The sequence below is a fragment of the Anopheles arabiensis genome, chromosome 2, assembly GCF_016920715.1.
Source record: "Anopheles arabiensis isolate DONGOLA chromosome 2, AaraD3, whole genome shotgun sequence".
In the NCBI taxonomy this organism is placed as follows: Eukaryota; Metazoa; Arthropoda; class Insecta; order Diptera; family Culicidae; genus Anopheles; species Anopheles arabiensis.
In genome coordinates this window covers 39,001,997-39,029,562 of record NC_053517.1, presented here as the reverse complement: position 1 = coordinate 39,029,562, position 27,566 = coordinate 39,001,997, and the positions used below count along the sequence as shown (strand labels likewise).

Sequence of the window (27,566 nt, the reverse complement as noted above, 5' to 3'; positions counted from 1 at the left end):
TCTGCTTAGTATCACTGGCATCGCGGGCGCTGGATCTACCGGGCGTGTACCGTCGATCAATCGTAACCGATTGGGAGAAAATGGGTAAACTGAATTTACGCTCCAGCCCTCGCAGTGTGTGTGTGTGTAAGATGGATAGGAACTGATGCAGTGTGGAAGAACGGTTGATAAAAGTGTTGCATATTTATGGTTTACGGAGCTCGGGTATGGTTTTTTCTGTACCTCCCGTAACCGAAAGAAACGATTTTGATGTTGGTTGCCGCGACGGCTTGAATGCGTTACGCTTTTTTGACGGTTTCTTTGCAACCCAAGCACACACACCACACACACGCTCACCATGGGCAGCCAACAATCTCGACGGATTGGTGGTTGTGGCAGTGGCAAAACAGATATCCTGCACGGGTTTTATCCGCTTTTTGCAAACAGGATCAACATAAATTTTGTGCAAACCTAGAATCGGACCGTTTGCAGGCGCAGCTCGGTGCGCCGTGACGGTGGTACGCATGCAAAAATGTAAGATATTTGTTGAATTTGTTGAATGGGTACGGTACCGCTTTTCAGCGCCAGCTTCTTGGAAGAGTTGAACTGTGGCGAAGGATTTATATGAGGTCCGCGCGCGTGATCTGCTATAAAAGAAGCCTGTCTCGTAATAAATGTGTAAAGGGGGTGGAAAAAAAAGATGAATAAAGCTCCGTTCCATCGTTCGGTGAAGGCAGCATAGCGTTCTAGAAAGTGGCTCAATGTATTCGGTAAAAAGGTAACGATGTAATATATTGTAAATAGGTCATCATTTCGTCAGAAACAGTCGAGATGTGGAGGTTTTTTTGTTCTTTTTGTATCGGCCTTGTTATGATGTTTGGTAATCTTTTTTTGTTGTTTTACATTATGCATCTTTGAAAAATCTCTTTTGCGTAATCTAAATGATGCTGGGGAAAAACGTGCTTAAAGCTATACGCAATCACACAAAAAGTCTCACTTGTTGAGTGTGGCATGTTAGAATGTGTATTTAAAGTAAAAATAAATTTTATTTTCTACTCTATTTGTTTTTAATAATTATTATATTATCTTCAAAGCAGTATACATAATCAATTTGACGAAAATTACAAATTCAGCTTAAACATTCGAATAGACTATCATGAAACTGTTATTCCAGCAATGAACAAATTCTTTAAAAATACTATCATAAGTAAAAGCTCTTGTTAAATGTTAATAAATAAACATAGCTTATAAATGCTTATAGAAACTCATTCACAATATGTCCAAAAACGATGTCCTACTTTGAAATAAGTCTCCTGAACACATCAGTTCATGTAAACACATCGCAAAAACATTCAATAATTTAAACAAAATTCACACTTTCATCTTTTGTCTGGATATGCTTTAAATGCTTTCGACGCTATCTTGCAAAGACCATTTTCTCTTACCACCTACACCTGCCCAACCGTACACTACAACCACTTACTGCAAAGCTCCATATGCAGAGCACGTTGCGCCCATTAAAGGTGTGAGGTAGCTTCGTTTTAGTATACATATTTCGCTCATCCCGCGAAAACAACCGCGGCTGGTGGCTTTGAGCAAACGATGCGAATTGCATTAGCAAAACTAGCGCTGGAGAAGTACAAAAGCAAACGGCTTACGTTAGCAAATCCTTACCGAAATAAAGCATAAAATTTTAATACACAGATTTAGACGACCTTCTTCACGCCGGGTGGTTTGATTCGGTTTATCTGCTACAGCGTATGTTGTGTGTATGTGTGGCCATGTGGTTAAAAAATAAAGATTTTCAAAATGAAAATGGAAAGAGTTGCGCCTTGTCCGGGGATGGGCTTTAGTTAGTCTGGTAAGGACAATACGGTGTGATAACAGTTTGCTGCTAGTGCGTGCAATCTGTACCGAGATGTACGCGTGTGCAAAACTGCCAGCCGGTATCTTTCAATAGCTATATTTACTTTGCAGGTAACCACATTTCATGCACCGCGCAGAGATTTCACCAGAATCGTTCAAGCGCTGCAGCCCCTCCTGTGGTATTTTACGCAAGACCAGCACTGTGGGGTGTTTTCATCCCGGGGACGTTGCATTGTACGTAAACATTTCACAAACCCCTTAGCCCGGAAGGAAGGCGCTCGGTTTGTGCTTTTGGTTCGTGCGTTCGTGCCACCGGCGGGCATTCATCTTTGCGACGGAGCCGCCCTTTGGTGACGGTGAAGTAGCTGTGTCTGCGCTATTCTCTGTTACAGTTCAAGTCCAGCACCAACACAGTACGCCCACCGTGCGGATTCGCGAATGGAAGCTTTGTTACAGCACCGGAAGCGACTGGCTCAAACCCTTTCTGTCCAGGTAGCGCAGGCAAGCACAGCACAGCAAAGGCAAAGGAAGATAACATAAATAAAAAAAAAAACTGCCAGCCACTCCAGGACGGTTCTGGTGGTTGAAGCTGTCGTCTTTCGATTGTCAATACAGTTTGGCTACTGTAGCGTATGTTTGTGTGTATGTGCTAGCATCCCTGTGTTTAAAGGAAAACTGCTCCAACGCCGTAAGACGAACTCTTCTCGCCAGCGCTTTCATTCAGTTACTTTTTGCATTCGTTCTACTGGCCTGGGTTGTCCTGCAGTTGGACGGACTGTAATAAACAAATCGATAAGAGAAGGATGCTACCGAGCTAGACACAAGCCCTAGTCGAGCGATTGTGGAAAGGTCAACCAACAGTAGCAATAGTTCGTTTGAAGGGATGTCGCTCGAACCGAAAGGAAGCTGCAAAGCAGTTCAAACAGTTTGCCACGGTTTACCGTTGACCCCGGGCATGACAAGCACCGCTACCTCTACCGTCACCCTCACTTTGACACCAAACCACCACGCGACAAATCCGGTTCGCGGTGACTTTATCTAAACCTGCTTCCCGGGTAAAAAGTTATGACATTGCAACAAAGCTAGCTGGAAGAAAGAAAGAGAAAAAAAATCCGTCCAGCTACAGAAATGTGTTGCTAAGATGCCAGGAACGTGCACTTTGTATGGCATCCGTGCTGGCTTGTGTGTATGAGCTCGTTCCATTGCTGTGTTCCGGTACATGCACGGTACCGTACGGGGGAACCATTCACTTCCGGAACTGCAAGTGTTTCAATTCTCTACACGATGTAGTGTTCAACTGTAACTACACAGTTTCGTTTTATTTCTATTTCTTTCTCTTTCTCTCTCTCTCTGTCTCTCTCCCTCTCTCTCGCTCTCTCTATCTCACTCTCTATAGCATATACACACGCAAACACTTGTCTCCTCGTTTTCTGGTATATTTAAAAAGGACGACACACACACACACTTACCAAACACCGTCGTTGAAAATGGTTTCGAAAGGAATAAAAAGGATTTGAAACATTAGCTTTTATGCACCCGTACAGAGTCATTCAATTTTCCACCTCGGCTGCTTGGGTCCGGATGTGGTTAGTTGATTTCGGGACCATTTTCCTTTCCGCTTTCAATTTTGCATCGTACGGGGAAAGTGGTGTGCAGCCAGTAGGTAGTAATGTCGTCGAATGGCGATTATGTAAGGATAGTCACGGCGCACCACTCAAGACGTGGCAGGAAGCAAATGCCGGAGCGAAAAAGACAAACATGAAACTGCTAAGAAAATCGAAACCACCACTTAACCGGAGGCACACTACACAATTTGACCTTGCCATAAACAGCGCGTTGATGGAAAATAACAGTTTAGTTCAGCCCAAATTTACTGCTGCAACCGCTTACACAGTGGTGGTGGTTGACAGTTGAACGGCGCCCTTTTGTACCGCGTTGGAAATTCCAATTTTCCACCCGCCGCTATATGGTTAATTTTTCAATCAGCTGCTGATGAATAGACTATGCTTAAGCGAAGCAAATTATCCGACAGCATCCCGAACTCGGGTGAATGGTGGACGATTTATGCATACGAATTTCCATTAATTGCGCTACGATGTGCAGCGCCAAACGAGCATTATCATTAAGACGCGATACCGGGGATAGGACCGTGCTGTACCGAATGCAATTTCATTCAAAACACTCAACATTCGCGTAACCTCTATTAGAATCGCATTACGGATGCAAATTGAATTTTGTGCTGTAGGTGAGAGTAGTTTCCGTATCCGGAGGGAGGGAAAGGGAGTCGTTTGAATTCGTGCAAATTAGAAGAAACTCAATTGCGTTCGATAAGATGTTAATGTTCGTGTAAAGTAATTCCAGTCTGATATTTTTATTCATTGGATCTTTTGCTACATGATTGTAGTAGCAAAAGTGTAGAGGAAGTATTTGCCGTGGGTTCAAAATCATTTGATTTGTGAGACTTTCTATTTCTGGAACAGAACTTTTTGAAATACATATGGTTTTATGGTAACATATCTGGGTTATCAACGAAGCTGAACAATACATGAAGTAGTGTTTGTGGCATTTGTATTTCCTTAGTGATACTTTTAATTACGCAATTCCATTTTTCGGTATTTGATGTAGTATTCAGTTTATATCATGTTTATATCTCTTTCACTCATGGGTTTATATTGCCAGATACTAGATGTTTTGAACACACTTAGATACCTTATCAAATAAACCTAAAGATAAAAACTATATTTCTTTTACTCCCCGTTTCGGTCTAGCTCTTAACTCAAACTTGTTCGTCTCAGACACTCCAACTGTTACGATTGAATTTACACAACACTAGTGTCAAATAATACTTTATAATAAGAAGTATAACTTGCATATTGTGTAAGTTTCTTCTTTTACTATTTAATTTGGCCAGGTTACAGGGCAGCGTTAATAAATTTCAAAGATCCCCTTTACTTTTAAGAATACGCCAAAATTATTGCCCTCGAAACCTTATTAAAATTACATACTTATGACGATTTTTTAAGAGACCAAACATTAAAACAAAACCTATACTGGTCCTGACACCATACATTACATATTATGGATCAAGAACTGCACATGCCATAATGCTGGACCTGTATCTGATTCTGAATCTATACCGGACCTGGAACCGATTATAAACCCATAAAGGTCCTGGAACCAATACTGGTCAAAGCAATCCAACAACTGATCATGAACCCAAACCGACCATGGCTCTAATCTTGATCACATACCGGTCTTGTAATCAATCATGAACTCATACTGGTTCTGAAACCTATCATGAACACTCACCGGTCCTGGAACCAATCATGAACCCACAAACCTGGGTTGAAGTCCCCGGTCCTCAAACCTTTCATGAAGCCATACTTGTCCTTGAACCAGTCATGTACCCATATCGGTCCTGCAACCTGTAATGAACCCACATTTGTCATGGAACCTATCATAAACCCTTGAAGGTGCTCGAACCCGTCATGAACCCCTCCCGGTCATGGAACTGATGCTTAACCCATACCGAGCCCGGAACTTATACTAAACTCATACCTGACCTGAAACCGCTCATGAATCCATGCCGGTCCTGGAACTGATAGTAAACCCAAACTCGACCTGGAACTGATACTGAACCAATATCGGTCTTGTAACCGATCATGAAACCATACCGATCCAGAAAAAACTACAGATTTCATATATTTCCTTGAACAGTACTTATAACTGTTCCGTATTCGGATTCATAACTATATTTGAACCGATACAATTTCATTTTCAGTCGACAAACCAGACTCGGTAGTAAATGTGTAGCGTAAGAATAATTTAGGAACTACGGGTACGAAATAGCGTAGGAAATTTAGTAGAATTTGTATAGTGATTTGCCTTGAGTTCTAGAATGACCCACCAATATTTTCGTGGCATTTTCATTACAATGTGAATTATATTAAAGTATACGACAAGCTCATGAAACTATTTCAGTATGAAATAATATAGAATATAGTTCATACATGTAAAATTATCCTAAACTGTACCATAACCCCGATGTATCCAGCCCAATATGAGTATCGCCTACGCATGAAGCTTTATTGTAAACTTTCCGCAATTTTTCGCAATTGAACTGAATTGAGTTGGCACCAGGTCAAAAAAATTCTGCATTATTTCACACAAACTCACACGAGCAAAAGCCATTGTTGCGACAAGTTTCTCTCATAAACCCAATTTATTGTAAAACTCAAGCGTGTTATAAAATGAATTTAACTGTTTACTGGATGGTAGAGATGACGGAGTGTTTCATTCGTGCATCTGTCGGTAACCTTGTATTGTCAGTCAGCTTCAAGTGAGTGTGTGTGTATGTGTAGCGAGCGTTAAATCGAAACGTTCATCTTCTTCCACGTCAAGCTGCTGTGCCATGCTGTGGTGGGTTACAGTTTTCCCCTTTTTCCAGCCCGCCCCGGTTTTACTCGAGCAACTCGGGCTCGACGCGCACGGCGATGACGACACGTTGACGAAATTTAGTAATACTCTCTTAAGGCAGCGAAACCCGGCCCAGCTTCTTCGCCCGTCCATCATCGTCCGTCGGACCGATCCAACGGGCGGGCCGCCAACCGCCGAGGTTTGACAATCAGTCACCGGGAGTCGAAAGAAGGACGACCGCTCTCATGTGGCCCGTATCAAATTGTGCGAACCCGGTGCTTTGAAGTGAGACAAAAGGCAGCAGGACGGCACTCGACGGAGCAGGTAAGCGAAGCGAAGAGAGGTCCTTAAATTTAACAACCTTTCGAGATTCGCGATCCCTCCCGTCCGCTGGGCTGGGTCCTTTTTCTTTCGGGCGCAACCCGATTTGAGCCGCGTACGAGCACATTAATCTTCTTCAGCGTGGCCATCGTTACCGAGGAAAACAGGGGAGGGGGCTGCAGCAGCGTGTAGAGTATGTAGCTGACACAGGTTTCACTGCAATCCCTCGTTACATCGTGCATTCGGGTTGCCACGGGTCTCGGAGAAAAGCTACCTCCGCACCCATCAGCGTCACAGTTCTTGTGTTCCGTTTCAACGATCCTTGACTGATGTCCTTTTTTCAAGGGGTCCCAGTAGGGTCGGACGCCCGGTGACAGGCGGTGGGTGTAGGGAACGAAACCTGGCTGAGAGAAATGTAAAACTCGCATTCGGTGAAAGAAAAGCCCGGGTGCAAGTTAAGAAACAGGTCGCCTTTTAGTGGTGCCCGAAAAGTACCCCAAAAGGGAAAGATAAAAGTGTCACATTTGCTGATAGTTACATAATTCATGGCGTATGGTATGGGGGGTGGTCCTCGCCAAAGCTCACTTTTTAAGCATTTATATATGTGTGTGTACGTGCGTGTGTGTGTAAAGTTGTTAGTAAATCTCCGGAATTGGTTCAGTTGACATCGTCCCATTTCATTTCTTTCACATTTCGTTGCACGCCCATCATGCCTCGCTCGCTTCGTCAGGAGGTTGAAGGTTTCGTATCGATTTTGTGACAGTTCCAAGAAAGCCAATGCCAAATTGTACCTGCGAATGTTTCATTTCGGCCCACTATCTTTCTTGTCAAGCCACTTAGTAACGAAGAATTCGCAAGAAATGGGGATAAAATTGTTTAATAAGAAATAATGATTTGTTTGACAAAATTTCGAAGAAAATGTCACTCTCTTTAGTTATAAAATTTAACTTAATAAAACAAGTCATAATAAAAGACTATGGTAAGGGCTTGACCTATGATATTTGTGCCAAATAAGTACAAATTTGATATTTTCGTTTTGATGATATTTGTGCAATTGTAATTTATAATAATAAACGTCCGGTAGCTTGAAGCGTTGGATCGTTAGTAATCCAATGACCTTCAATTAACTCTGATTAAATAGCTGTATTATTTTCAATCATGACACTAAAATAAACGTTTTGCAGGATTGTTTTGAACAGTATTTCACTCAAAATATAATAAATTAGATGAACTAAGGACGCCATAGTGACTTATGTTCAGCAAGACTAAATGTCGCTCCGCAAAGCGCTACTACAAAGTGTGCTGATGCACTGGTAACACGTGTAACACGACCAAAACGTCTACCGGCAAATAGTATGCAGCACATTTTTCAAAATTACACCATTTTCAAGTTAACACTCTAACACCACTACTGTTGCCGGTGTAATCTGTGCATCGTAAATCTACAGCAGCATTTCAACGCCTTCTTGGAAGTCAAATGCTGGCAGACTTGGAAGTGGAACCGGAACCGGAAAAACAAAGTGACCGAGGGCAGAGAAAATATTTTGCCCAACTGTAGTCGACAAACTCGAGCGGCAGCCCGGATCCACACAATGCACCGGCACTGGACAAATGTGGAGTTTTATTGGTAGGAATACATTCATCTAACAAACCGCGCTCACTTCTTCTAGGTCGGCACAAGCGGCTGCCTGGGAAGCAAGCTGGCGTCATTCGCTACCCGTTGAGTGTGCACGTGTGTGTGTGTGTGTGTGTGTGTGTGTGTGAAAAACACTAAACAGTCATTTATATGCATGAAATATGTAGCATTGTCGTATAAAAATGTAGAAAAAATATCTTCACCATCGTAAAACCGCCTTCTCTGCAAGGCGATGTACTTGCTTACAAAGCCCTCATTCACAACCCACACACATACACACACATGCACACACTCACACACTTCATAGTACACATACATACGCTCACATAAATTGCATACAGCAGCAGCTCTACCATACGGAAAAGCCACTCCTCTTCCCTTACGCTTTGAAAACCGCGCAAGTGCCGTTGGAAAGGCTTTCCCTTCTAATATTGCTCTACTCCTGGTGGGACAATTTCCAGCGCCACCAACCAACGCGCTAGCAAAAGCCTCCCCAAAATACGCATGGAAATGAAGATGACATAAAATTGCACGTTAAGTTAGGGAGTGTGTATCTCACAACAGATCGACGAAACCAACAACATCCCCGGGTCCCCGTATGGAGAATCCGGCTGTGATGGGCGATGACGGCTCGAAAGTACCAAATTCTTCAGTCCTTCGGTAAAGGGTGTTTGGTTTATTTTCTCTTTTCGTTTTTTTCTTTCACTTGAACCGATCTTACTTTGCTGTACATTCTTTTTGCCCTCATCCTCCGTTCAGCCGGAGCTAGTTCATTAGATGTACCACCAATGCAGAGCGAATGGTTGGGCGCAAAACGAGGAAAGCTATTTGGCTGCACAATAAAATCGACATTAGAATAAACCGAAGCACAGCGGTGGTGCCAGCAGCAGCAGCTATAGAAAGCACTGCCTTTATGTATTACAATACGGGTGGTATTGCTATTTTTTGCGCAGGCTTTTCTTTCTGCCACTGCTGTGAATCGCATATGGCGAGGAACGCACAGCAAATGAAAAGAAGCTCGGTAAGAAACGCACACCATTCATGGCGCATGGGTCAGTTTTTTTTTTCTCGCATGTCTGTCCATCTCCGGTGCGAACAGTTGGCAGCCTTTCAAGCGTCACGTCACTTACAAGTGATATCGTTGGTCATTTTGAAATATCTTTTCAGCATTCATTATATTACGTTGCTTCTTGCTTGTTCGCCCCGATCTCGCCCCAGCATGAAGCCAAACAGCTCCCCAGCAGATAGGCAGCTAGGGGCATGATACAAACAAAAAGTGCCCCGTAATGCGGTGGTCAGTTTGAAGAGGGTACGCTGGGCCTGGGATATCGGGTTTGTGAGGCTCTAAAAACGGAAGAAGAAAAAAAAAGTACAACAACTTGACGCTGGGGAGCCGAGCCGTGGGTCAGTTTTATGGACTCTTCGACTGTATTATTTGCGCTTGAATAAAACATCGGCGTAAAGCTGCAGCGCTGCGGTAGTATTTTTGGCAGCGCTTACCGGGTGAATTGTTCAATCGAATTTCATTTCCGCCCAATTGGGATTGTATTGCGAAGAAGAATGGGACGGTATAATGATACGTCAAGTCAATGATGAGTTCCTTGTAAATATGACAACTTGAAGGGTGTAAATAAAGCGGAAGATTATGGGGAGGCTCTTACCGTTAGGTCCGGGGGCAGTGCACGTTAACCCATTAGAGCTCATGGTATGTTTCGTATAAAAAATCACTCAGTCTACAAATCTGAGTTCCTATCGCAGTAAAATGACATTTGATGAGTAGATATTTGATACGATATTATTTTAGAGTTAAATAATACTTCGATGTATTTTATGTTGTACATATTGTACAAAAGTATTTCGAGGTTATTGTGTTCAAACTTACATCCTCTCAGCGACTACAATGTAAACGGTAGGGCAGTCCTCTTACACTGTAGCTTTAAAATGTATCTAAAAAATATAAAAGTATCAGTGGTAAGAAAAGCTGCCCCAAACATTGTGAACGTTTTTTTTAAATCCTGCTCCACAAATCACCGATTACAAATCAACGGCAAAACTTGTTGATCGAAAAAAAATCAAACGACCATCTTCAAAATGAGACAACCCCAAATTTGAAGGCAATGCAAGAAAGTGTTTGGTATTTTTTCCGTCTAGCTACAAAACAGACAATAAAAGCTTACGATGGTTCATTGCTCCTGCTCAGCAAATATGCGTCCTACGGGGGCCCTTGCATCGTCTTTCCTCAAAAAAAGCTAACACAGGGGAGCGAATGAACGAGAAGAAGTAAAAATAAAACGCTCTGTCCGGTACACATGTACCGTGAGCGAATGGTCGAGGTGTGCAGTAGTTTGTTTGCGTTATTCAAAAAGCTGTTTGTTTGTCTGTTTGTTTGATTCTTTCTTTTTTTATTCACTCTTTGTGCTTTGGAAGGGCGAAAAGCTTTCGCCTTGAGTGCAATCAAGCGCTGCATGGAACGGCATGAAACCGAGTGCCCGAATGGAAACGGTACGATGAAAAATTCAATATTCTCACTTGCTTCACACGCCCAGCGGTCGCGTTATGCCACATCGGGTTTTGTTGAAGCTGACAGAGTGAGATATGCCGGCATGGTTCGGACAGGCGGAGGTGATTGTAATTTTCGTGTTGCGGTAGGGCTGGGTGAGCAGGAGAGAGCGGAATGGCAACGGCAACGGGAACAATATAATAATGTAAGTTTTTGCTGTGTGCTGTGTGGGGCCAGAAGTGAGGGAGTGAAAAGCGTGGGAAAAGCTTCCACGATGGTATAATATTGCTTCCGTTTGGAAGGAGTACCGAAAGAAGAAGAAGGAAAAAAACACACAGAAGGTTTATACATTTTTTGCATTTACATTTCTATTTCCGTCATCCCGGTGGTTGATATGTTGGTTAATGGTGATGACGGTTTTATTTTTAATTTCTGAAAAGTGAAGCTTGTTTTTTTGAAGCTTTAATCCTCAGGAGAACGCAAGGACGCAGATAATTACAATTGCAGCATAATTTTATATAATGTATTTGTTTTTGTTTGTGTGTTGGTAGTGAGCTGGACAAAAATGGTGTTGATTTGTTTTTTTTTTCTCTCACAAAAATAAAGAAAAAACTGTTATTATACAACACACCAGCAACACAAAGCATTCGACTTCACACATACAAACAGCAAGGGGGGCAAAACAACTGTTGTTTTACGTGCATTCCATTCACAAAGCTTCGGACAGAGCTAAAAACACCGACAGAGAATAGCGAACGCTGGTGAATGGGACGGTTTGTGCTTTTGTTAGCCAGTATCGTTCTACTTTTCACGTGTGTGGACGTGTTTTCACCCTGCTCGCTCCCTGCTTCCAAGGACGCACGATCGTCCGTCTTGCGATTCGTCAGCAATCAGTACGAATGAGATGTTGTTCTCCGATGCAGCGTGGTATGTGCGTTGCAAAGCCGGCATCGTCTGTAAAAACACGCTCCTATCGCAATGTGCAGCGTGCAATCATCTTACCCCGAACCACGCGAGATTAATCGAGATGCAAGATACAGCAGCAGAGGCCGGAAAAAATAAACTTTCATCCTCCCGCACTCGGTGGGCACGTGTAGAAAGTGAATGGTACGGTACACAACGCTTTCCCGACTTTGACATCCCAGGCGATACTTTTTAATGCACACAGAAGTAGAGAAGCACAGAAACCAACGAAACTGGCAGGCACAATATACTAGAAGGCACTACAGTCGTCAGGAAGCTTGCGTGCCTGCATACGGAAGCAGGCGTACGGGGACAGAATACGTAGAGCGTATTTGTGTGTCATCTGCGCTGGTTTGGTAATCGCTGGCACAGGAAGACCGCTCCAGGGAGATAGATTGTGCGATAGTGTGTAGGTTGGCGACACGGCAGCCTGCATCGGTTCGGCGGGGAAGTGGGCCGCTAGAGTGACAGCAGGGGTAGTTGAACGGTGGTGAAGCAAATTTAGAAATCGCTTCACTTTACCGACCGTCGAACGAACGAAGGATTCCTACACCCCCGGGGTTGGGTGGCCGGGGCGTTAATACCGAAAAGGATTCTAATTTAATCAGAGTAATGAATTCCATTTTTGTGCCGTGCCATTTTTCTAGCCCCGTGGTTGAAACCCACCCGACAACGACGACGACGACGATGCTCGGGCGCATAGTCGTGGAAGATAGCTCCCGGTGGTTTCTACCGGAGCTCGAGAGCACAAACGTTTAATTAACATTATTGCGCCCCGGTGTTATTTTCCGAACTGCGCGCAACGGAATGAGCTGTTTATACGGGAATGGATTTTCTATGAGTGGGAAGGGTGTGGCGCGTTGGCGGTGGGTGGACGGCCACACCGAGTGGATGCAATGGCTCGAACTAGTTTTGCCAAGTGTGCCGAGAGTGGAAAATGATGGTAAACGACGCTTTTGCCCCTCGGGAGAGCGAAGCGACAGAGTTAGAAAAGGAGAAGGAAAGAGAAGGAAAGAGAAAGATGCACGGGAGCGAACGGTTTGGGGCTGTCTTGCCTTTGATAGCTTGTGGCTTTTACCGGTATGTGAAGGCCGGATTTTCCGGGTGAAATTCCTTTGCGCGGGAGGACGGAGAATTTCCGCGCTTCTGTGGCCTACTTCGCTTCCCCGCGCCGGCGGCTGGTGGACTGCTACCTCCGGCTTATCGCTTGCACCGGTGGGATTGTGCTTTTACCGCTCCCGTTTTGTGCCAAAGTATTCCGGTGTTTGCGGATGAGTGTGAAGGTGAAATTAAAGCAAATGTGAAATAAAGACAGTGAGAAAGACAGAGAGGGCGAAAATAATCGCCTTTGCCAGCGTCCACAACTGAAATGAAAGTAATGCTCGGTGACGCAAAATGTGGAAGGTATGTGGAGGAAAAAAGTTTTCCCTGGTTGGCCTCGAGTTTCAATTCCACCGCGATCGGTGAATGCGGCCACCGGCACACGGCAACGCGGTCTTCTCGAGTGCGGTCAATTTTGCTCCGAGAGATGATAATCAATTTTCTAATTTACAATCAATAAACTGCCGAGCGTGGGCGCATGAAGTGGAGTTTAAATGAGCGTGCGGCTGCTGTTGCGGCGGCTGTCCGTGCAGGAAAGGGGCAGGAGCACTGTTATTAAATATTTTCGGCTCGGGGAAATAGCTAATTTCGTTAATCAGGTGAGCTTAGATTTGATCAGAGTTCATTATTAGATTGGGCAAAAATAGCACCGCCCGTGCAAGGGGTGCAGATGCTTTTGGTTTAATTACAGATATTGCACGAAGCTGCACCCGGCTATCTTACACAAACATACACAGCATAGATATAAGATATGATGTTTTATTTTGATCTTTTCAAAAATTTTTTTTCCGCAACTGTGAAAGTGATTCCCACTTTGAATGGTAAAGTACACTTGGTGCAGAACACAGGGAATCAAGTGGTCTTAGTTTCATTACGCGGGAAATTTGCGCACTCGCCAGATTGTCGATGAAGTGGTAGTTTGAAATATTAATTCCTCCTCCGATCCACCTTCACCCGGATCTAGCGTTTCTCAAGCACCACGTACCAGCGGGTGCAACACTTCAAAGTATCAATGATGGTTCCGAGCTTCGGTTCGCACACTTCAAAAAGAATAATCTCCACTTGTTCGTGCTTCTGCGTTTTTTGCCAACTGACACTTGACGAAGGTGCTTGGGTAGCGCAGCGCTCAATCTCACGAAAGCTCACGTTCAACGACCCGTTGGATTCGGATGGTGGGCACCATTCAGTCACGCAAATTTCGAACCGTTCGGCTACAAGTGACTTTAATGACTTTGGCTGGCGGGACTCATTAGGGGAAATAATTACTTTAATAGATTGAAAAGGTAATTGACTTAAAATTATCAGCCAGACACGCTCGATGTAAGCGAGCGTGTTTGAGGAGAGCGTACACTTGGTTACACTGTCACCCAGGGGGTGGTTATTTTGATGTTAGATATTGACGAGATATTGCAGAACTAATTTATATTTACTTTAAGTACCTCCTTGCTGTATTGCTTTTCTACATACAAGGAGTAGATTACGTTTTAAACGATGACCCTATATAGTTTATTTTTTTATTATTCAGAAAGAACGGCTTCGGCCGTATTGCTAACCCTATATAGTTTTATGTAAACAAACTCTTAATTAGTTGTCAAACAAAGTTAGTTACCATTAAACTACTGTTATTATTTAATCATTTTTGTATTAGTCATGGTTTTCATCTGATGCATCTTCCTGTTTTGAACGACTACAAAGCGCTAGGAGACAGGATGAGCAAGCAAAATAAATGGTACTCAACGGAGTAGCCCGCGGATGGGCTACTTGCTACAGTCATGAAATTATAGATCACATGGTCAGGTGCAAAATGATGTTCGCTTCGAAAGCGGACCGAAAAGGACGGCAAAACAGTATGTACACTGTTTTCTGGCTGTCATAAAATGCTTTCGATTTTATGTTGCCTTACCTGTTGCGTTGATGCGATTTCTAAATGTGTTAATCGTGAACGATTGTTGTGAATTCAGTGCAGTTTTTTGTAGAATATTAAATACATTACAAAAAAATATTAAGAAGCATTTTATTAGAACAAAACTTTATGATATATGCACACCTCGATGGAGCTTAATATGTTTTTTTCCAGTGCGTTTTGACAAGAAAGTTTAATATTTATCACCAATTTTTACTTGATCAACATTTTCATGTCGATAAATTTAGCAAAATTCCCTGCCTGTAGGTAAAAGTTTTGATGCATTACACCAAACGACCAATTTTTCATTTGAAAATTGTGCCGTCCTTCCGGTGACTTTTCGTTTCATCGGTCGAGTGGTGGTGCTGGTTCTAAACGTGCTTGGTCAGCAAGGGTCGCTGCTGGCGAGTGAGTGAGTGACTCGGCAAACGACAGGCTATAAATTTATTAATTGAATTGAGGTACCCGTTGTGGTTATTAATATTTTATAGTTCATTTAAAATGCTCTGCAGTATATTTCCAGCGCCAACCAAACCGCAACACGAGAGCTTATGAATTTTCGCCAGATGGGAGGGTCGGACGGGATTGGGACGGGGCTTGGAACAAGGTTACAGTTTGTGATGCTTGTCTAGGCGTAAGGGCGCTGTGTTTGACGCTGGGTGGAGCAATTACGCCACGACCAGTGAACAAGTTTAGTTTTGCTTAATTGAACAGCTGGTGGTACAATTTGTGTTAAATTTCGGTTGTTTTGTACAATGCAACAGGAGCTTCATTATTATTGCTTAATTTTATTGATTTAACAAATAATTTCTAAGGGATAATAATCATCAGAAGTGCGTATTTTCTATGAACAAACAATGGATCATGTGTGTATAACTGTATATGTATATGTGTGACTCCTTTTCTTACAACATTCGTCCGTCTTGAATGATATGCGTGATGAAACGTCTCGCAGCGATAATGTGGGCTGCATGTGCATGACTAACAACATGTCACTTTTTACAGCATTTTACGATGTGAAATGTCCTTTCGTTTATGAACCGACCTATCATGATGCGTCGTAAAAGGAGCGGTGCAAAACTTGATCAAAGTTTCAGTGACCCGGTGGGATGGTTGCGCATAAATGGTACGGCGGAGTGAGGGAATGAGAAACAGCGAAAGAGCGCGAGGGGAGCGAAAGAGAAGAACGCAACCGAGACAGAAAGGGTGTTGGAAAAGTGTTGGACGAGTCATATCGTCAAGGGTATAAGTAATTTAGGGAGATTTTTACTGATATTCTTGGGGATTGCGTGTGTAGCGAGTTCTACGCTCGTTTGTGACCCTTGCCTCGGGTATATGTGTTGTCATGTGTATGTGTGTGTTAGTTTGTGTGTGTTTCCATTTTGCCCGTTTTATGGCGTTGACTGTTGTTTGACGGAGGACGATAAACAAAACCATCTGGCTGTAAAACACTAAATGAAAATCTGTTCGGTGTGATTGCCAGAGATTATTTAATTTACCGTAGTGCAAAGGGGTGCGCGCGAAGGGACATGCAGTGGCACTGAAGAAATTATTCATTTTGATGGTGCTGAAAGCTTTAATGTAGAGCATTTAAATTTTCTCAAGACGTATTTTGAAGTAAATCATTAAAGCCATTCATTCAAAGCTACGTTCATCGTGGCGTATCTTTTGTTTAAGCCTTTTAAATCGATTTTATGATAAATTATGTTAAATTTTTATGTTTAATAATAAAATTATAATTCAAACGATTTCATGTCGAGTAAATTATTTGCTCCATCTTCAATGAGGAGGTTTACTTACGCAAACTTACTATATTTTCAAAATGCACGTAAAATATGAGTTCAATTTGTTTCATAGTACAGAGCCAATAATATGATTTAAGAACAATTGCTTTTGTAATAAAGCATACTCTCAGTAACATACGACACACATTGACCTATTCATTTTACATGGCAACGGAGCAGACTGGAATCATATTGAGGTAGCTACTGCTGGAGCATAAAAAAATGACTTTCACATCCATTTCTAGCGCACGCTGGCAGCCTGAGATGGCTAGGATGAAGAAATGAAAGAAATTTCCTCGATTAGACGCGCACTGCTGCTGACAGATGTTCTCAATTTCAGAAGTTATCACGGCTCGATCGATTTGCTAGCCGCTGGAACTGGAGAGAGAAAATAAATTGTCCTGGCACGACTGACACGTGGCAGCGCTGTCTCCTGGGACGGAGCAAAATTGCCTCAGTAGCGAACTTTAAACGTTTGTCGTTAAGCCAGTGTACGAAAATTATGTGGCTGAATTGAACTCATGCCATTGGCTATTTCTCATCGTCAAGCTAGCTGAATTGCTTTTTAGTGAAGGGATTTCATTCGGAAAATGTTCAACAGGAATCGTGTTGCCATTGTTGATGGAACCGTTGAAATGTTTGCAATTCAACATTATTTTTTTTAAATGAAAACCATAAAGCAAATATGTAATACCTTTAAGTAGATGAAACGGCTTTTATCTATTTCGATAGAACACTAGCTGACCCGACAAACTGAGTTATTCCGAAAAAACGAAAATATTCCATTATTGCTTTTTTACTCGGGATATTTGTATCGTGCCCGTATCCCCTTAGGATCCGATCATCGAGTGTAAACCCCCAGCCACCTTACACCAAGTGTCAAAGTGCTGTATACAACACAAAACAATCCTGCTCTTAGTATGGGAGTTAGAAAATCATTGTTAAAATAATTTTAGTGTAATATTTGAACGATTTTTAAGTCTTAAAACCTATTCTCATACCACCATAAGGTGTGTGCAAAGTTTCGTTGAAAATGATCCAGCCGTTTCGGAGGTTGCTCGCAACAAACACCGTGACACGAGATTTTTATATATATAGATTAAAACTGCAAGAATCGCTGACGTTTTTGAAAAAAAAAAAATACGAAAAATTCAAACCGCAACATCTATTTGCAACGTAATCGTTCTGTTTTGAGTAGATGAAAACTCAGAAAAACATACTTAATTTTTTTGTCCAGTTCGTTTATTCCACATTTGTGACAACGTTCGATTGTAGCAGCTGTACTCAGAACAGGAACACGAACGATTTTTTAGTTTTTGTCATACTTTCAAATGTCACGTAATAACTATTGCAAAAATGGTGAATGGAATAGAATAGAAAAAACAACTCGGTAAAAGTCATTTATCAAAGGCGTGGATGCAAAATGTTCATTCGTTCGGAATCAGCATACTTCATAAAAGAGGAGTGCTGAAATAAAAACTATTTTACTATACGAGTCGGTAAAAGGTTTGAATTCATGTTTCTTTTATGATGTGATTTTTTTTTTCAAATCGTTAGTCTTCATCTGTACGAATTGGTGACAGACTGGATCTATAGATAAAACATGCAGCTGATTTATTTTTCATGTTTCCGTTTTATGACTATTTGTTATCAAAACTTTGTATATGTTATAACTGTTGTTGTATGAGAACAGCTTTGTACTGATTCTGTGAGATTAAAAAAAAATTCAAGAACTTCAAGAACAAAAAAACTATTACTGTAATGGAGAAGCCTGGTGTTTCAACCGCAATTATTTGTATGGAGACGCCTAGTTATTTACATCATAACATAGATGTTTCTATACTTTTACAGTTTTAACAATCGCTGCGTCGCACATTTCCACAAGACGATAATTTTCTCACGCTTCGGTTTTGTATCTGTTACTCAGTGATTTACTGCAGAACGAATGAGGGAGTAAATAATGAACAAGAACGGTATATGGTACAGCGCTTGCTGTAATGAAACAAACGAGCAAAAACAATTGTCTTGTCGCCCGCTTGCTGCCTTTGTGCATACTCACTTATTGTACATCACACTGGGTTAAAAGTGTGACTAACTTATTTTAATTCGACTTTTTTTCTAATAATGAAAAAGTTTCATCATTGAATGGTTTCGATCAGATATAACAGATTTAACAGATATGACGAATTCGTTCCTTTATTTTTAAATTGCACGATGAACCTTTTAAATGGTGTAAAATTATTATATTAATTATTTAAAGGTAAGGTAGGAGGTTTGAAATAAATTCATGTTATTTAAAATCAGTAAAAACAATCTTGACACCTTTAACTGAATGCTCCAAAATATTATAAATAATGCAAATAGTACTTCTGAAGTACTTCCAATACTCAAGTTACAGTAATTTTCTTACTGTAAACTAAAAATTCAATATAATTGTAATGAAATATTTTATTAATTTTTACAAAATTCAACAATACAAGTACAAGCCAATATGATTTTGGTTTTTTTTATCATTTTTACATTTTGTATCAAATTAGGGACAATCTATTGAAATGCACTGAAAGTTGAGGCTTATGTTCAACAACACAAACGTAATAATAATACAACAAACACTGTAGACCTTATTGTGGCAAGGAAAATCCAATAGACTAATGAAATATTAAAGTAAAGTTTGTTATCTATGCTGATTACAATAACAGCAAGTATAATGTAGTTTGCTGATCTGCCCTCCCTTTTTCTACCGCATGATAAAATATTAATTTATGCAATGTCTGCTAGTTATTCACTTTGGCAATAAAACGCACCCCAACATAAGGAACACAGCATATTAATAATCTTCATCTCCAACTATATGCTCTACTAGACTTGCCGTGTCAAATACACACACTACCTGCTATGAGCCCCAAGAGAAGAAAACCTTCTTGCAACATTTTTGGGACTGGTGTGACGGTGGTAGTAAATTTTAGTGTCCATAGTAATAACCAGCTTCGGCAACAGTGGCAGCACAACACTACGCACCATAGCAAACATACTTTCCACACCTGTGAACCCAAATGCAAACCACTCGTAGCATCGTGTGTACAGGTGAAAATAATGCCTTCCATCCATAGCACGCGTTCTGGGCAGCGCATGACAGCAGTCATTCGTCATTGGCGGTCTGGCAAAAAGGGACGCAAACGATACTTAAGTATCTCATGGCCCTAATGAAATGATGAAAATTTGCGGCGAGCTAGCCACCATTGAGCATTGCGGTACGCTGGAAAAAAGGTCACCATAAACATGGGTGACACACCTGTTGTTTTGTTTTAATTTCCCGTAGCTTAAACGGAGAAATACTTAACAAAGTAGAAGCAAATGAAATTCTTCTATGCTGAAGCATCGGCGCAAGAAGAGCAGGACCGGAATAAATGTCATCTGGTTTTCCTGTTAGCTCCTTTCGCAAGTAAAAGCTTGCGAGGAGTAGTCGTGACGGCTCACTGTCACACGGTTGGTCACGCAGATTGTTATTACGTTTCGGATCCGGCGGTACTTTGCAGCTGAGATCCATTACACCGGTCCCGGGGTGGATCAGAAGTCCCGGTTCCGGTGACCGCACTTCTTGAGCTATAAAATCTAGCAAAGTTTATTTCAGGCGAAAAGTTTTGCTCTGGTTTGGACGACAGCGCCACTTCTAGTTGGCTATTATCGTCCGCACTGCCCTCGAGCGTAATAATAGGATTATACACAGCCCTGCAGACGCCATCAGCAAAAGCCAGGACGGGTATGACTCTCGCTTAGCAGAAGATGCGGATTTCACTGCTGTTTTCTTCCGTCTTTTGTGTGCCGTTCCTCAATGGGGACGGGTATGGCTGTTTGGAAGAAAGATTCCTTTCCTGCCGGAGTGAAGTACGGGAAAAACCACAAATCCGGACGCGGTATTGGGCGGATACACCGACGTCGACGACGACGTCGCCACTAGCAAGAGTGAGCTAATGTTTCAGAAAAGGATTATGACAGCTTTCGTCCACTTGGATGCCGCTTTGCAACCAGCACTTTACAGAGCATGTCTTGAGGTCCGAAGTGTCGATTCGTTGCTAGATGGCAGAGTCTTTTTGTAGCTCTTAGGATAGTACTATAATTCAGTAGGACACGGTACGGATATGAGGGAGTGTGAGAGACACGGAGAGATTGTTTCATATCGTTAGAGGCAGAGTTAAAGCATTGGATAGTCCATTTACGTATGTTTCTTTTGGATGATGAAGCTTTACATTTCTAGGATGAGAGTGGGTTATTTTATTAAAGCTAATTCTATATTGTGATAAAAACAGATCAGTAACAGACACTGCCAGCATCACTTAATGAATGAGTTGTACCAGTTTCGGGAATCAGTAATGCTCAAAGGAATTTACGCAAAATTATTGTCCGTCTCCAATTCATGAAATTAGCATACCATAGTTATTCCGATATGGATCTTTTAAGACTTTTGGAACGTGTTCGGAAGTATAAAAAATGCTACATCGCAAATGCAATCTCAGGGTACGAAAACAATGTCGGAAAACTAACAACTACGGACATGTTATGTTCGGGGTTAAAGCTCTTTCAAGCATGTTTCGGATAGTGCTTGCTCATTCATGGCCGTAGCTGTATTTTGGTACATGCACATAGAAGCAATGAAGAAAGTAGAGAATGCACTGTTAAAACACAAATTAGAATCACACTTGTTCGTCTAAAAGCAAACACACATAGCTGTGTGAGAACGATTGTCTACATTTAGGCGCAAAAGAATTTCTTGCAGCAAAACTTTCGTCCGCCTGTTGGCCTACTGCATGCAAAGTCTAGCGTCAACGTTGTATTGATGCATCCTTCTCAAGCGTTGCTAAAACTACACAAGCATGCGTCCGTGTGTATGTGTGTGTGTGTGTGTGTGTCCGGGTGTGCTAGTGTATGCTAGTGTGCTGGCGTACATGCTAACCATGTCGCCTCCAAACGACGTCGTCTAACGTAAGCACATTATCATGTACGCAGAGCAAGATGACGATGATGAATGCTGATAGAACGCTGTGAACACGCCAAAGCACTAATCCTCCCAGAGACATCCTTTTTGGGGCGGAGAAGGCTGCTGCCACTCCGCAGATAGTATCCAGTGGGGAAATCCCGCAGATAATGAAGCGACCGGTCGTAGGTGCGGCTGTGACAAAGATGCTTTATTTTATCATGCATTACCCAGGGTGATTAAAGCACAACATCCGGGCGCTGGTATGATGTATCAATCTGAGGGTGTTAGGCGTGCTATCTGCGAGAAGGATATTAGCCCCGAACATGGAAACCATTGCCACTAGCTTTTGGTTGGGGGAGGTCGAGAATCATCCTATTTCTCGGATCGTGTTGTAAGGTTGCAAGAGCTGATGTTTGATTAAGTACGAAATAAGAGCATGTTGTTGGTGTTGTCGCTAGTGTAGTTGCTTCTTTAACAACTTGAACAACATTACTCCAAAGCTTGGTAGTTTATGAATATTGTTGGCTAATGGAAATAAAGTCCCAAAAATGGATATCAATTTCGATAAAATATATTGAGCTCCCTTCTAATGTTCTGCTTGAATGGCTTTGTTTATTAAAAACAACAATAAAACATGATATTAGCTCACCGTAAAACAGCAAACTGGCGATATTAAAAAACACCCCCTACCCCTCCGGATCATAAAGTTTACATTTCATAAAAAAGCCATCGTCATAATTAATTCGCCGCAAACGCATCTAACCGTATCTTGGGTGCTTTTATTACTTCCTTAGTGAGCAATTCTTCGCCTCTGCCACTGGCCACCCAGCGCGTGCGCCAGTGATCAGCGCGCCGAAAAAAAAAAAAAAAAAAAAAAGACGATCCAACAAAGCGACCGGTTCGGGCCAACAGCTTCCATGTGCCGCAAACAGGAATAAAAGTTTGCCCGCGCCACACTCATTAAAAAACAATTCACTAAGAAGTGAAACCCATTATCGAATATTAGCGCAAAAGCAGTGGCAACATAATTCATTGCGCTCGCTGCGACAGATTGGCACAAAAAGTGAGCCCAATAATAAAAATGGGACCCGCGCGTATACAAAAAAAAAACTTGCACTTACAATCTTGCACAACAACCGGCCCCGGCACCGGGACAGAGAAAGCGAAGGCACGGCCGCTGCGGAACTTAACCACAGTTAGATGAGTTTGCCGTCTTTCTCCCCTCTGCGATTGGGAGGGCGCTGGCTTGAGGTGGAGATAAAAAAAAGAACTTGATCGCTCGGGGGGAAAGCAGAATGGGAATGTTTGTGTTTGCAAGAGCGAAGAGGAGCCTTTCTGTTCGCTTTACTTTTTACAGAGGTGATAGCAGCGCTGGTCCGTCCCGACGGAGTGGGAGTACGCTGCTGTCGCCAAGGTTCAACGAGGTCAAAATAAATTAAATTTCATCCGAAAAGTGCTTCTTGTTGCGGTATAATTTGCCAAACGCACGAAGATTGAAGAAGCAAAACGCAATTTGTCCATTATCTGCTCGTTCGGATCGGAAATGCTTATCATGGTGGAAAAATTCGCTCCCCTTAACCCGCAGCTTCGGCTTGGTTTGCGGCGCGTCAACAGGACGCCACACAGGACGCACCCACACATACGCGCGAATCCGTTTGCGGAACCTGGACCTGCAAAGCGCCCGAGCGCGGCAGTAGAATAAATTATGCATTCTGACATTGGCAGTGTTTGCTAATTAGCATAAATTATGATTTATCGCGCTCCGTGTTAATTGCCTTCATTTACGACGGATTGGTGCTGGGATTCTTTTTCCTGCGAGATTTCTGCATCCACGCCCGTGTTGTGGTCACCGGGCGCGGCAGTATAGAATGGGCGAGTGAATTTGTTTACTTGCTGAGGGAAGGCATCTGTTTGCATTTTTTTCTGTGTTCCGTTTTGTGAGTGTCTTTTTTTATTCTCACCAACAACAATTTGGTTTGAGAGCGGGAACAAACAATAGCGAAGGTGGCGCCAGTGTCGGTGGTTTTATTCATCTTTTCACTTACTAGCGGTCAAAGTTTTACCCTGACCACACCACACTGGACACCACTGTCCACTATTCCTGCGCAGTACGGTTTACGGGCACTGCTACAATGCTTTCATGTTTCATTTCTTTCACCTTACGCGTCGCCAGCATAATATGGTATGAATAGTATCAGCAGAGAAAAGTGTTTGAAAACAATCCGTTCCCACTTACCTGCAAGGCGTTTGGCCAGGTGCAGCTTTCCGGTGCCTTTATCTCTATTTCCGTCCCCGGTATGCTGATATCGAGCGCATCTTCCGTGCTTGCCGGGCACAAGTTTCGTTCGTTTGCATCTGTGAAAAAGGGCAGATGTTTAAATGTGTTAAAAGGAATCTTTTGAAGCTATTATCAATAGGTTTCTGTATTTGCATGTACGCTTTCAAACAGTGCATTATAAGGAGATGCATTTAAACACTACCCTCGATGCATCTCATTTACGCAACAAAAACGCGGTACGTGCGTACATCCATCAACCATCACCACCTGCCGATCATTTAAAAGCCCAACAAAAACCCGCACGATACACTGAAAGATAAACTGTACACTGTAATGAAACGCTCTGTCGAATTGAATTATTTACTAATTGGATTACACGAGCATAATATTTGCCTCGGGTTGAACAACAGCACACGGGGCATAACAGTGCGAGACAAAACAAACAATAACGAACGAGAACGGTGGCCCATTCGATACGAGAGGAGAGGCTGCGGCAGACTGAGGCCGATCGAAAAAACCACAAAATTTCCCCGAGCAATACCATAAAGCTGGGTAATATTTTATGTGCGTAGCCATGCAATATATGTGAGAATGTGAGCGTACGCGCGCTCGTGTGTGTGTGAGTAGAACCTGCTGGCTGTAGCGCTAAAAGAATCACGGAGCATTAAAAGAAAAAAAAAAGAATAAATAAAACACGCCAGCAAAAGCCATGCCAGCGCGTTTGCTTTCCGGACCGCTGCATCGTTGCTTTATGGCCATAATTTGTTAATGCTTCTCAATTAGTTTCCGCACGTACGGTTTCCGGATCGGTTTTCGATTCCGTGCCGTCGGCTGGGGCTTTGACGCTGATGCCGCCGCCGCCGCCAACGACGACGAACCGGCCGAAGGAAATCTACGGCCTCAAGGAGAAAAACACCACCGCCCGGATAGAGCAGTGCCCTAACCGCAACGGCAGGCATATAAATCAAAACCAGTAAATCCGATAACGAGCGCGTCTTGTGCTGGCCGGGCTAAGTTGAGGTTTTTTTTTTTTTGTGGCTGTGAGAGACGGCTTCGACCGAAAGCTCCTCCGCAAAGGACCACGCTCCTGGCACAACTCAAAACAACACGCCCCAGAGCGCTCGTCGAATCCGCACAAAAGCATTTGCTCGCCTTAATCAACCGAAAGCCCCGCCAGTGAAACACAATCCCATCGATACGTAAATGGTGATAAATGTTCCTTTAAAAAGATTGCAGCAAATTAATTTCCCACGTAGAGTCGATTTTCCGCTAGACTTTTCTTGCGAGCCGGTACGAAATTGGAGCACCATAACGAAAGAAACTAACAATGGCGGGGCAGTGCAAGCATCGAGAAGCAGCGCATGGCTGGTGGAGGAAAACTGACGAAACCAATCGCGAAGTGAAGACCAATAATTAGTAGGATTATTTAATTATTATATTACGCCCATTGGCTTCTGTGCACCGCGGCCAAACCGAGCAGCGAGAAGGGTTGGGAGAAAAATAGCACTTTTATGACTATTGTTTTTATGAAATCCTTCCCTCACTTTATGTGGGACAGATGTTGAGAGCTACTGAAAATGGCAGAAAATGTAACGCATTAATTCCGCAAGTTTAATGTGCGAATTAACAACTTTCCTGAGGTTTGATGGATGCTTTTCGATTATATTATTATATTCTTCGCAGACGTTATCTTTGAAATAGTAATATTTTATATGAGAAAACAAAACAAAATAATTAGAGTTAAAAACTGCCCAAGTACTGAATAAAGAAAAAATGAACATTTAAGGGAAAGTGTTTTCATCGACATCATGAGGTCCAAGCGCCAAATCATAATTAAGCAGCCAAAGCTCAAGAGAGTAATATAATTCAAATTAGCCAACATCAAAGTATCCTTAGTTCCTGCCGATTACTTATCAGCTTAAAATGAGTTTCCAGCCACCGCGACTCCTCCTTGATCATCAAAGCATTGAATTTTCGTCGAATCGTATCAAGTGAGTTGTTTTTCCCGAAATAGAAAACCCCGACAATCTTGCGATTGAAACACTCGAGCTCATAAAATCTTTCCCATTGCGAAAAAGTCGCTGTCCATGGCACACGCGGCACTGCTTGGAATCAAGAGGGCACCTAGCCCCGGTGACTGATTTATTGAAATGTCGATGAAAACACTTTCCCTGAAATCGAAAGCCACCAGCATTCGGGTGGAAAGATTCGCGGTGATGAACTGCCAGCCACGCCACGGGTAAGGCTTCCTTCGGCAGTGCGGTTACGCTTTGGTGATAATGACAATTCGACGAGCGGCACCCTGCTCGGAGGTCAACATGCTAAGCACTTTTATTTTAAGAGGCGCACAGAAGAAGAAGAAGATGAAGAAGAAGAAGCCGAGGCTGTAGCCGTTGAATAGCACTCCGCAAAGAGCGGTTCGTCGTTAGCAGTCATCGAACTTTGCTACTTTGCGCTCGAATAAGTTTTTAATTAATTTCCCATTATTCATTCAGTGTTTTGCGATTGTTTTTAAAGGCGTGGAAATTGGGAACGCTGCCCGTAACACCGGCACACCCACCGTGCACCGTGGGAGAGGTGCTGGCTGATTACATCGGGGTGGTTTTCAATTTCCACCATCACCACCGTCAGCGCTAGCTGAGGAAATTGAATGGGCTATCGAGCCTTAACGAGTTGCGGTACGGGTTTGGTGAAACAATAGAAGTATGTTTATGCTGACGGATTCTTTTTTGTGCCGTTGTGGAGCGATTGAAATGATGGAAACTAAACAATAACTAAGCCACTGAATAGGATTGGATGAAATTGATTGATTGCGCATGAGAAAACACGAAACTGGCCGATAACGTTACACTCAATGAGGCGTTATGTTTGCAACCCTTTTTGCTTTGCTTTCAACATTGTGTTTTTATGTACTACTTTGATTTATTTCGTATAGCTTCATTCATAGTAAAGTGAAAAAAAAGTGAAGGGCAGCAGTTAATTCAATGGTTGTGTGCCGATTAACGTACAAAGTAATAATGAATCGGAGCAATTGAAGGCAACACTTAAGCATTGATTGAAATTTAAATATTAAAATGAAACATTTGCAATGTTCTCTCCCCTTTTCTTTGTTTTTCCTGAAACACATAAAACATTTTCTTCCGTTACACCCACTATCCCACCAGAAAGGAAGAGAGAAGTACTAACATCATTATCAACACTGCACGACATTTGCCCAATTGCAATTTGTTAGATCATATCTACTTACCGCCGCTCCGCCCGTACTGCGCTATCTCGATCGAGATGCTCGTGCCGCGGGGACAACTTAATGTGACAAGCTCTCGATCACAGCCGGCCCGTTGATATGTGCGCAACGTTCCCGAAAGTAGCGCTGCAAATAGAGATAGCAAGAAAAAAAAAGATTGAGATGGAGAGAGAAGAGAAAAAAAAACATATGATGAAAAGACGGAACAATTGCACGAGGATGGAATAAATATCAAGATGTGACGCGGTCGGGAGCGATAGACCGATGATGTGGGAGAGAGTGAAACAGAGAGAGAGAGGGGGGGGGGGGAGAAAAAACAGTCCAAGGACAAAGGACTAGAATAAACTGCACGTTTGTCATCCCGTCGGAAGAGTGTAGTGTGAAAAGCGTCCCATATTGTACGCATCGTACAAAACCCACGGAACGTGAGAAAATAGTACGTGTTTCAGCCGGATGGGAGAAGAACGAACGAAAGCTTGACTACGTGTGCACTTTTTGTGATGGAAATCTTCATATTATCACATTAATTTGTCTGCTGACACTTTCGTTTCCCGAAGGTTGCTTAGGATGAGCCCAGTGACCATGGTTTTGATGTTGTAA

General features: G+C 42.6%; 1 protein-coding gene across 4 annotated transcripts in view; it reads right to left on the bottom strand.

Annotated features, from left to right (window-relative positions):
• The window catches only part of LOC120894553 (protein eva-1-like), a 93,761-nt gene that overhangs the window by 22,045 nt on the left and 44,150 nt on the right, over window positions 1–27,566 (bottom strand). For all 4 annotated transcript variants that reach the window (XM_040297206.1, XM_040297207.1, XM_040297208.1 and 1 more), the window contains 2 exons: window positions 26,970–27,092; window positions 23,681–23,799 (listed from right to left, as the gene is read on the bottom strand). In XM_040297206.1, the coding sequence (XP_040153140.1) occupies window positions 23,681–23,799; window positions 26,970–27,092 (242 nt within the window). The remainder of the gene's footprint in view (window positions 1–23,680; window positions 23,800–26,969; window positions 27,093–27,566) is intronic.